The sequence below is a fragment of the Myxocyprinus asiaticus genome, chromosome 1 (genome assembly GCF_019703515.2).
Source record: "Myxocyprinus asiaticus isolate MX2 ecotype Aquarium Trade chromosome 1, UBuf_Myxa_2, whole genome shotgun sequence".
Classification (NCBI taxonomy): domain Eukaryota; kingdom Metazoa; phylum Chordata; class Actinopteri; order Cypriniformes; family Catostomidae; genus Myxocyprinus; species Myxocyprinus asiaticus.
This window is the reverse complement of record NC_059344.1, coordinates 40958034-40970528: the sequence shown is the minus strand read 5'-3', so window position 1 is coordinate 40970528 and position 12495 is coordinate 40958034. Positions and strand designations below refer to the sequence as shown.

The 12495-nt window shown below is 38.6% G+C and overlaps 1 protein-coding gene across 1 annotated transcript in view; it reads right to left on the bottom strand.

Moving 5' to 3' along the window:
• LOC127441719 (A disintegrin and metalloproteinase with thrombospondin motifs 18-like) overlaps window positions 1-12495 on the bottom strand; it is a 77698-nt gene that overhangs the window by 35201 nt on the left and 30002 nt on the right. The window contains exon 13 of the mRNA XM_051699363.1: window positions 822-994. Coding sequence (XP_051555323.1) covers window positions 822-994 — 173 coding nt within the window. The remainder of the gene's footprint in view (window positions 1-821; window positions 995-12495) is intronic.

Below are 12495 nucleotides of genomic sequence, written 5' to 3'. Positions count from 1 at the left end.
CTTGCCGAGTCACATATGATAGAAAGTGAGTGTACAAGGTCAAAAATGAATGCTTTTTAGAGGTTTGTTGTTAGTTCTTTTCAGACATCATATTTACATTATATTTTATTAAAGCAAGAAGCTTCGAAAGGCTGTGTGTTAGAGTGATTTTACAATGTTAAGGGGTATTCTATTTGGCTAGATGCAATCAAAGACAAATGTACAATAGTGCAATAAACGGTTAAATTTATTCTTAATTATAATAAGTAATATAGTTCATTATTCCAACTGAGCAACATAGATACTTGTGCAATAAAGGGATAGCTCACCCAAAAATAAAACAATTCTGTCATAATTTACCCCCTTTGTTCCAAACCCATATGACTTACTTTCTTCTAAACAAGATGTTAGGCAGAATGTTAGCACCATTCACTTTCATTGAATCTTTTGTACATACAGTGAAAATCAATGGTGACTGAGGATCTGTTTTTGTGTTCCATGGAAGAAAGGCATATACATTTGGAACAGCATGAGGGTGAATAATAATGACAGATTTCAAATTTTGGGGGTAAAATATCCCTATTATATAGAGAGAGAGCCATTGCAGGTGTGCATTTAATAGACATTTTACAATGGCTTTGAACACGGCTCATCAAATCAGAATTTAGAGTTGTAACTATCTTTTTTATAATATACATTTTTAAACAGCATTCCTCCTTTTAAAACAAGTCAATAACACACATCCAGTAAATTAAGAAGCATTAAATTAAGGGCTCTAACTGTTAATGAGACATTTGCTCTTGTGTACAATTAATGCATTAAGGCACAAACATCTACCATACCTTCCACTTTGGTGTATGGCTTCCATTTGTAGTACCATCCCCTGAAGGGTTTGCTGTTGTACTCTGCGCACTGCTGAGCTCGGAAGTCCACTCCATTGGGCTGGCACGGCTTGGTGTTACACAGCTGGTGCAGTCGACTGGGGCCTTGGCAGAACTTGCCATTGTGCTGTGGGCTTGGGTGAAACAACCAGCAATTAGCACAGCTAACATGGAAGCAGGGAGAGAGAGAGAGCAAGAAATGAAGAAACAGATGTGCCTCAGCAAGCATTCAGCATGCGAAAGGAATGACAGCCATTCAGCATTTTTGGAAGAGGGGCCGGTGAGATGTGTTTCATATGATGTGCATTAGGATCTACTCTGAGGTAGAATGCCTTTTTGTGTTATCTGTGATATGCCTGACTGAATCACAGGCTAACAGACAGCTGTAAAAGTGTTGGGATGCAATTCCATTCATGGCTTGGACTTGTCTGTATTTCCAACAGGAATGATTTCTGAATATTAAACGTTAGGGAGAATAAGACAACACACAGCTGTGCTGATGTGCTTTACAAATTGTTATCTGAACTGACTTCCCTGCTGAGAAAACCAGTTTAGACCTGCCTGAATATCCAGGCCATTTGCAACTTGTTTATGATGGTTTGGTGCTGGTCTAGCCATGTTGTTAAAAAAAATTCAGGTCAACCAGCATGGTCTTTGTGATCAAGTTCTTCCAAAGGAGGTTTGCTGGTTTAGGTAATTAACAAGCTTGGTAGGAACACCTGTATACCAGCATCTCCTGCTGGGGACCAGCGGTTTCTCATTGCAGCCATATGAAAAAATGTTAGCACAAGAGCACTTAGGCAAAATCTTCTTTGAAACCAATGTTACTGCAGCCATACTGTGGCCCACAGGGCTGAATATCATAGAAGTTCAGCTCTCAGGCTCTGGACAGTGTGTTTGAACGGTCCTCCTACTGTAAAGGTGCAATATGTAACAATTTTCATGTAATATTTGCCTTTTTTTTTTTTTTTGCCAATGTGTGAATGGCTTGTAACGCAACTTAAAAAATGAGAACTTCCCAGACTTCCTAGGTTGCCTATTAAAGCCTGTAGACTTATTTTCATGCAAAGGGAGCGGGTCGCTTTTACCGGGAAAATCCAAAGGATGTGACGTTTATGCACACTCCTGAGAGCCTTGCCTCAGTGCTTCTCTTCTGCATCAACAGACAGTCTGCAACACTAGGTAACGTTATCTTAGAGATGGAATTCAGCAAACGTCTGGCTCCCAGCATAACACTGACTCCGACACAAACTCAGAGTAAGCCAAAAAAAAAAAAAAAACCTTTATCTACTGAATCCCATCTGGCTAAGTGGGAACGTGGTCGAGTGAAAACTAGAGTGAACATTGGCAGGGTATTTGATTCCTGGAGGGACCTTCATTCAGTTTTAGGGATCAAAACCGACCCTGAATTGGTGTTCTTCTTATTGGACAGGTAAGCTTACGTAACTGCAAAGCATTGAAATATAGTGCCATAAGGATTGATCTGTGTAATTTTAGCTATCTTGATCTTGCCTGCTAACGCTGACGAATTGCAAGCTACATTGCTTTATAACTTTCAAATAATTTCAATGATCTTCTCTTTATACTAAAAGTCAGGTATACAGGATAAATTTAAGCAAATACGCTGGTTTCTTGATCATAGTACAACAAATGACATACAAAACATACAATAGTGCAACATAACAGTGCAACAGTAAACTGTCTGGTATAGTTCGGTAGTATGTAGCTGTGTATCAGTATGCTATGCTAGCTGATATGTAGTTTAAGTTTAGTCTCAAAGTTGTAGAACTGTGTAATTTTAATTATGCTACCTCATCTGTCAGCATGATGCCAGTGAATCACGTTCAGTCTCTTACGTTACGTCATTGTTTTGGATGCTCGCTCGCGTCCCTATGGAGTGTGTGCACAAGCGTGAGCACGAGCAACAGGTAGCTGGCTGTAGTTCACTTAACGGCCACAGGTGTTATTAATAACAAGGGTTTCTGAATCTTACATACTGCACCTTTAAGCCAAAGTATACTCCGATGAACGCTTAGCATCTGTGTACATTCGAATGCTAGTCTTTCAAATTATACTTTATTCGATTGTGCATAGGCAGTTGGCACATACGTGCTACGACTGCTATGAGTTACTGGACTATTTCTCTTCAGGAGTTTAGACCCATGAAGATGTCTTTATATTCCTTCAGACTCGAGTTACACAAATGCAGGTATCTCCTGACCTCCTCAGACACGCACTCTTGATGTGCACGTCCACTGTTTTTGTTTCTGCCTTCATCTCCTGATGTTTAGCATCAATTACATCCTCTTCTAGCACTTCTTCGTGACAGCAAAGGCACAACTGTGAGTGGTTCCACCTTGTTGACCCACTAATTAGTGCAAATAATTCCAGGCACATGCACATACTGCGCGTTCTTAGTGTGCACGTTAGAAAAATTGGGCCACGTTCACTCTGCTGATGATGAATTTTGTGTCACGTGTCCTGTACGCACACGCTTAGCATTCCTGTGTAACCGAAGTATATTTTAGGCTTTACCAAGGCAGCTTGAGGCTGAAGAAGAGCAGTAACCTCCTCCCAATGCCACAGGAATGCCTCAGATTGCCACATGAAGCTGACAGTCACCATCTTTCCTCAGGGTAAAGCAGTCCAGCAGCTCCTCTAACCATGGCTGTGAGAGCTGAAGCATGCTTGCGGCATGGCTGCATGTTTTAAAGTGAAGGACTCTTGGGTACCCTCTTATAGCCTAACCTCAAAGCAAGCAACTGCGCTCTGGGCCTGTCTTGTTGGGGCTCTGTCAATTTGTGTATGTGTGTCTGTGCATGTTCTTTTTGTCTCTGGCCTTTAGCTTTTTATTGCATGTTCACACTTAAGGCAAGAATTCAGCATACAGAATGTGAAAGTGTAGATTTTACAGTAACAAAAGGACTTACATTTTGATCTGTTTCTCACCTGCAACTATCATATCACTTCAGAAGACTTTTAACCACTGAAGTTGTATGGATTACTTTTATATTGCCTTAATGTGCTTTTTGGAACTTCTGAGTTTTGATCACCATTCACTTGCATTGTGAGGACCAACAGAGCTGAGATATTCTTCTAAAAATCTTTGTGTGTTGAGCAGAAGAAAGAAAGTCACACATATATGGGATGGCATGAGGGTGAGTAAATAATCAAATAATTTTTTAACAATTTTGACAAAATGTCAATTTGTTATGTCAGTAATGCAATCTAAATTGGACAAAACAGTCTAGGCTGAAACCTTTCTGATGTCTGTACTCTATATGCAAGGTTTACAATTATACAAACAAATGGTTTGATATTCTGGTAATAAGTACTTTCTATGAGAAGTTAAATTTCACTAAGAGTGCAAATGTCACGGAATTGCTCAGAGGTGACGTGCAACCTCAAATATTCCAGTATGCATTGTGTCATTTATACTTGGACAGACAGATGAAGACTATAGCTCGATGATAACTGTGCATGTAAACAAACTGATTGATGCTTGATGTTATTAATGTCCAACATACATATTTGATTTGAGAGCTGAATACTGAATATAGTGCATGAGTCTGATGGACTACTTTCATAGACTACTTTTTAGTACTTCTTGAGCTTTACAGCCCATAGTCACTATGTACTGTTGTATTATGGAAAATTCTAAGTATGATTGAAGATTCACCATAAATCTCCTTTTGGGTTCCACTGAGAAAATAACTTCATAAGGTTTGGAATGACATCAGGGTGAATAAATAATTTAAAATTATTACTTTATGTCAATTACATCAACAAAATTGTAACAGTACTGGCAGAGGGCTATTTGTGCCAGGCTGCTTTTATTTTTGGAGCATGTTTTCAGGCTGATCATATTAGGGCTTTTGGGGCAGTGTAGTATGGGCCCATATGGTAGAGTACTTACAACAACACAGAGTACAGAGAGAGAACAGGGGTAACTTTACACAAGAGTTGTCATCAAAGGGATCATTATTTCTCCACTCTATTCAATCCATTTTCTCTCTGGCGGCAGAATTTGTTGCATCATTGCCCCACTGTGGAATTCACTGAGTCCAAACTTCACAGAGAACATGGTCACACTGTCTGTCTGCTTTTCCCCCAAACCCCACCACCAACGACCCACATCCTTTTCTACCCACTCTCTCAATACATCAAGTCCACACTCTCTAATCAAGCCCACAGTTTTAGCCATTAGGCATCCTGTTTACAGTCAGGCCATTAAAACAGAGCCCCCTATATATAAATAAACAATACAGAAAATGAGATCCAAACTATGATGTAATGGCTTACATGAAAATCATGTTTATTGGGGGGTTGAGGCATTTAACAAAGTCCTGAGGGTGATCATACTTACATCACCCATGCATCCCACCCTCTCGACTTTAACCTGTGGTAATGGTGCATTAATATAATGATACCCATTCTCTGCAAGTTAACACCACCTATTGTACAGTAAACAAACTTCATAGGTCTGTATAAAAAGCTTATCCGATAAACAAATATCTCCTTATGCATTCCACTAGACTGTTGCCAAGAGACATATTTCTCTAACGCACATATCAAAGATTTCTCAACCTGTAAATCTGTGCACTGTGTATGGGTACAGTCAAGGGAGTATATTCAACAGATCATATTTATTGTTTCAGTGAGATTATATCTCTTGCTGCTGGCTTCATACAGCTGGTTCCTAAAAACCTCATACTGAATGAAGCGTTGAATCTGGGGGCTTCCCTTGAATCTCACCCGCACGAAAAGAGAACATACAAATCTGTGCTGAGAAGAAAACTCTAGTTGTGTTGAGACACCTTTTTTTGCTGCAGGTGCTATCTGTGAACCATAAGGGGAGAAAATCCATCAAAATGCAAAACAAATATGCTCCAAATAAATTCCTTTCAGCATACAGAGTGAAATGATACAGACAAATGTTCTGATCAACATCAACTCTTATTTTCATAAAGAATGTAGGCAGTTGTTCATGATGTATACCTCATAAATACATATAAATAACCATTTGATGAGTTCTTAAAGAGGAGACAGTTACAATGGTGATTACACACTAGTAGGATGGTAAAGCAGCTATATCCCCTTATTTTTAACCATGCAGCGAGGACACTTATAGGCAAAACAGCAGGAATGGAGGCTTACCCTTACCGCAAAATTTCAAATTATACTGTATGCAAATTCTGCCTCAAAAGCAAGTCCATCTGACGGATTCCACTGCACTCTAAAGGCCTCAATATACTTCCTACGATATCAAAGAACGAACAGGTGTGATGTCATTTCGAACCAAATCTGGCCAAAAAGGTGTTTTTGCGTTCGTTTTGGTGGTTTGTAACAGCTTGCTGGGGCTAAATTTTAAGAAAAGTTCTATTCAACAGCAAAACACCTTCTTACTGCTATTCGTCCATGTCATCGGTAGATGTGATCTAGAGCTCTACCTACCTTGATGCTGACAGCAAGTTCTGTTTATGTTGTTTAGTGAGTCCAAATCAGTCAACATGAACATATGGGCGTGTAGAGTTATTAGCGACCAGATACAACTTGCCTACATCTGTACGATCGTTTGCTCAGAGATATTTTCCAAGACCACATCATGCGATTTATTTTTGTTTAATTAGTCTACTAAAGGAATCAAATCTTCTCAAATACTCTCAAGTGCCCATTCACTCATGCCATCTGCAGTGAAAGCCATTCACACATCTGTCTAAAGTAAGATATGCCTATGATCATTCTTTTGTCTTTATTCTGACCATTATCACTTTTATACACTTATCTTTGCAATAGTATCAGTGTCATTATTATAAATCACAATAACAGTGTGAAAGTGCATATAATGGCTACGTATAGCGTTAGCATTAGCGTCATGAATTCAGAACATAAACAAGACAAACGAAACATTTTCTACTGCATATATTACTTTAAATCATCATCAGGTGATTAAAATGGAATCTTTTATTGACCTCATGTGAAGTCTACTCATAGAATGAGGCATAAAGTCATTGATAACACATTTTTAAGGTTTTAAATGTAGCGTCCTCATATTTAAATGTACTTCTAAATGCCTCCCACAGCGGTATGGAGGGTGTCTAAATGTTTGGAAACAGTATACCATTGCTTGGCTTTTTAGAACTTACTTTTTGAACAAATAACGAAAAGGAACTTCTCCAGAAGTATATCGGGCCTTAAGCCTCTCTCAGTGGATCAGATGCTACTGGCCTAATACAGACTCAGAATCATGGTTCAGAAGAAAACATAATTAAACTGCTGTACTTACACTGCACTGTCTGCTCTTAGATAAGAAGTCAAGTCAAGTCATTTTTATTTGTATAGCACTTTTCACAACACACATAATTTCAAAGCAGCTTTACAGGAAATCATGCATTATAAAAAAAATAAATAAATAAAAAAAATAATAAACTGTAATATCTATAATGTCTTACAGTGATCATTGTGAGGTTTGATTAAATATTATAGTAAAATGTGTATTAAAATTAAATAATTAAATAATAATTGTATTTAGAACCCCTGTGAGCAAGCTTAAGGTGACTGTGGCAAGGAACACAAAACTCCATAAGATGTAGGTTAATGGAGAAAAATAACCTTGAGAGAAACCAGGCTCACTGTGGAGGCCAGTTCCCCTCTGGCTAAACAACATGAATAATGCCAATATTAGTTATTTGAGTGCAGTGCAAGTCATGGTTTTAAATGTGTAAATTAAGTAAGCGTTAAGGTCCAGTGTTTTAAAAAATAAAAAGAAAGGATTTTTTTTATTAACTTTAAGATTAATGACTCATGTCTTTGAAGTCCATCCTGGATTAACTGCAGAAGTTCACATAGATGCATTATCCTTTGTTAGTTAGCTGATGAAGGCTTTTGTTGGCAATTAAATGATAGTCTATGTATTCCATTTCAAGAGTGTAGTCCATCAATAGACAAAGGTGATGCAGGCAGAGATAAATGATGAGGTGCATCACAGTTCAACCAGCAGGTCATTTCGGTGAGGTTCGGTGGGGTCCATCCTAAGTCCAAGGTTCAGGCAGTGGCATATGAAGTATCCCATGTCTTACAGTTGGAGTTGGCATCAGTTCATCCTCTGAAGTAAAAGGGAAGTGATGTCTGGCTAGCACCGGCTGTAGTTTGTTGTCATCTCTCAGCGACACGTAGCAGTGGAGTCTGACACCAAGCAGGAACGGAGCTGGATCTGGCAGGTTCTGGTCACCTCATGATATGAATCCCGAGGTTGAGACATGGAAACAAATAGAATAATATTAGCATAGATGCCATTCAATTTTATGCAGAGTTATAGATGATGGATGTTTCTGGTTCCAGCAGACCTAACTAAAGCAGCCTAATTGTGAATTGATGATTAAATTAGGTGTATGCCTGGCTAAATAGATGAGTCTTTAGCCTAGACTTAAACTGAGTGAGTGTGTCTGTGTCCCGAACATTGTGAGGAGTTAATAATATTAAGAAGAGTTTCTGAGATTACTGGGAATACCTCTTTTAAGAGTTTAATTGGTATTGGATCTAACATACAGCTGTTAGCTCTTCATGACCTATGACAGAGAAGGATTGAAGTTGCTCATAAGCAAAATTATGAGACACTGTTTTCTGAGGTGATGTGATAGTTGATTGCATAGTTCCAATTTTATTTCTGATTATTTCAATTTTATCAGTAAAGAAATTCATGAAGTCACTACTATTGTGCTGTGACAGAATATCTGGTTCAGTCAATGCTTTATTCCTAACCAACTTAGCCACAGTACTGAATAAGCACCTAGGATTGTTGTGGTTATTTTTTATGAGTTTGCTAAAATATGCTGACCTGACAGCTTTTAGTGCCTGTCTGTAGCTACGGACACTATCCTTCCATGCACCGCGAAATACCTCTAATTTTGTTTTCTTCCACTTGCACTCCATTTTCCAAGCTGCTCTCTTGAAAGCATGAGTGTGATCATTGTGTCACAGTGCAAGGCTTTTTTCTTTAATTTTCTTTCATCAAAGGGGGGAGACACTATCAAGAGTGCTAGAGAAGACTGTATTTATATTTTCTGTTATTTTTTGTTATCAAGTTCTTCTAGACTTTTCGGCTTACTGAGTATGTGAGACAATTCTGGAAGATTATTAGTGAAGCTGTCTTTAGTGGTTGAAAGAATAGGTCTACCTGAATTATAGCGTAGTGTAGATTGAGTGATATTAGCTGATCGCAACAAACAAGAGACGTGGTAATTATCTGAGATGTCATTGCTCTGCGGTAGAATTTCTATAGTATAAACATCAACTCCATATGACAGAATTAAATCTAGCATATGATTATGGTGATGAGTTGGTCCTGTCACATTTTGTCTGACTCCAAGTGAGTTGAGAATATCAATAAATGCTAATCCCAATGTGTCATTTTCAGTATCTATGTGAATGTTGAAGTCACCAACAATTAAAGCTCTATCTACATTAACTACTAGATCAGATAGAAAATGTGCAAATTCACCAAGGAAACCAGAGTAAGGCCAGGGTGATCTATATACTGTTGCAAGGGCAGAGACGACAGAGATTATTTATTTATATCTGACGGTGAGATAATAAGCAAGAATAGTTCAAAAGACTTAAACTTATATCCTGTCCTCTGAGTAACACCAAAAACTTCACTGTAAATTGTAGCAACACCTCCTCCTTGACCCTTCAGACGAGGCTCATGTTTATAACAATAACCTGAGGGAGTAGATTCATTTAAAGTAATATATTCATCCGATTTAAACCAGGTTTCAGTCAAACAGAGCGCATCCAAACTATGATCTGTAATAATTTCATTTACAATTAGTGCTTTGGTAGAAAGAGATCTAATGTTTAGTAGCCCTACCTTTATATGATGTTTATCTTACTTTTTTTTTTTTCAAGTTTGACCTTAATCAATTTTTTTCTAAATGATTTAGTAAGAGTTTTGTGTTTGGTAGTTCAGGGAACAGACATAGTCTCTATATGATATCTAGGTGATATAGTCTCTATGTGTTGTAGTTTATGTGACCTTTGTGACATCTCAAGGCAGCTAGCAGACGTTCGGATTAACCAGTTTGTCTGCTTTCTGACCTGGGTCCCAGTTAGTCAAATACTATCACTATTAAAACTATGAGCCAAATTACTAGAGAGGAGAGCGGCACCTTCCCTGGAGGGATGGAGTCCGTCTCTCTTTAGCAGGTCAGGTCTACCCCAAAAACTCTTCCAATTGTCTATAAATCCTATGCTATTCTCCAGACACCACTCAGACATCCAGCCGTTCAGTGACACTAATCTACTATAAACCTCTTCATCATGATGAGCAGGGAGGGAACCTGAGCATATTACAGTGTCTGACATTGTTTTTGCAAGTTCACACATCTCTTTGACATTATCTCTAGTGATCTCCGACTGGGCGAAGCCGGACATCATTAGTGCCGACATGTATAACAATTTTAGAAAATCTACGTTTAGCATTAGCTAGCACTTGTAAATTTGATCTGATGTCAGATGCCCAAGACCCAGAAATGCATTTAACAATAGCAGCTGGAGTCTCTATTTCCATGTTCCTTACAATAAAATCACCAATTATTAGGGCTCTTACAACATGCATCTCAGTGGGTGCATCACTGAGTGAGGAGAATCGATTGGAAACCCTAACAGGAACGGGAGAGTGGTGTCGCTTTGCTGAGCATCACCCAAATGCCCTGCTGTGGGGGCTCTACAACCGGAACCAAAGTGTGTGTGTTGCTCGCTGTATTACCCACATCCGAATGTGTATCTACCAGCTTCTCTTTCTCACTGAACTCCACTGGTGTTCGGATGCTTGTCTCTAGCTCATTAATCTTCTCCATCAGCCTGACTAATTCCTTACATTTATCACATGTAAATCCCTCACTGCTGACGGAAGAAGCTATAGTAAACATGTGGCATGTAATACAGGAAGAAATACCATGAGCGGATGCCATGACTTACCGCAACTGTTTGTTGTTGTTGTTATGGTTGTTCTTGAGCAGCGAGGGTTTGAGATCGATGTGGTTCCTAATCAGCAGATGTTTGAGATTGATGCAATAATCCGTGTAAAACACAGTGGAGAAAACAAATGCACGCATTCGAGAGGCGAGATGTAGACAAGCGGAAATAATACACACAGATGAAACAGTAGAAAAAACCGAAGCATGCGGTAAAATGGCAAATAATAAAACAATGAACATATAAGAATAAGCAATGCTAAGCAGGCAAGCAAGCTGCAAACACTCATGCAGCATGCCATCAAATTACTACAGAAGAATTGTAGTAATTATTTAGGTCATTTTTAAGGTTTCTAGACAGCACAGTGTGCTTTTTCCGTGCATCTGTGTAAAGAAGCTCTGAATCAAATGCAGAAATCCACCTATACACATCCTATGAGATCATATTTACCCAATCAAATATCTCCCTACTTAAATAGTCCTTCATGAATAATTTCAGTTGACAATGACAAGTATTTCCAGGGCTCCAATGAAGTTCTCCATTAAAGTCTATTTTTTCTTTCTTTGGGTTGTTTTTTTTTCCCCCTCGCCTTTACTGGAACTAGTCATGACAAACATGTTGGTCTGGCTGTCTGAGGCACAATGAGTATTTCCTCTTCCAATAGAAATATGTTAAAATGCTTTAGACTGCCAAATGTTGATGAAGCACTATCCCATGTTCCATCAGCTTAACCAAACCAAATGTCGAGCCACCTGCAGTCCACAAAAACCCAGTCTCATATCAACCAGCCGTTGCATACATACAGGAAGCACCTGGACCTAAATTCACAAAAACTACTTCTACCATTTGACAGACACTCAAATCTTCAGCAATCACTTTTTTTTCAAGAGGAGTGTTTCAGAAGCATCTAATGTAAAAAACTGACCAAGATCTGTAGAGACGCTGATGCATTCTGTGCTCTCATTAGAGCATGGAAGGTGAGACCTAACACACCAGAAGACACTTAATCCAAGATTACTCAGTGTGTCAAAGTTCAGGAGTAATCTAGGAGCAGAGTGGTAGTGGGTCAGTTGGTCAGGAGAAATGTATTTCCACCATTCGTGGTTAATCTACCATTCATGGCAACCATATGTTGAATTAAAGTGTCATTCATTTTTCATTACAATGGGAATTCAAATTTAACATCCAGCCACACCACAACAGTCAAGAAAGTTTGTGGAATTGAGCTCATTTTGTAATTAGAAGAAAGCAAATTGTGATAAGGAGGAGATAATTTGTGGCTGCTCTACAGTTCTTGACAGCTGAAACACACTTAATGGACTGGCATGTAGAGAACCCTGGGACTAATGCAATGTTTATCTGGATTTACTCTATCTCACAAACTTAACACACTGAATTTTAAGTAACACTATATTATACGAGCGCTCTGGAATACTCGATTCTGATTGGTTAATTGCACCTTTCAGCTGTGAATTGTGTCTGAATTATTGGGTTCACATCCAATTTTTCTAATATTTTATTTATTTGCCAAGAAGTCATGTTATCAGAACTTTGTGCAAACTGGAGGTTGAATTTGGTGTTCTCTGTGGTCTCTCACTTAAATTAATTTCAATATAAACCCTTTCAGGTGATACAAGTCCTGATCATCCTGCTGAGGTTT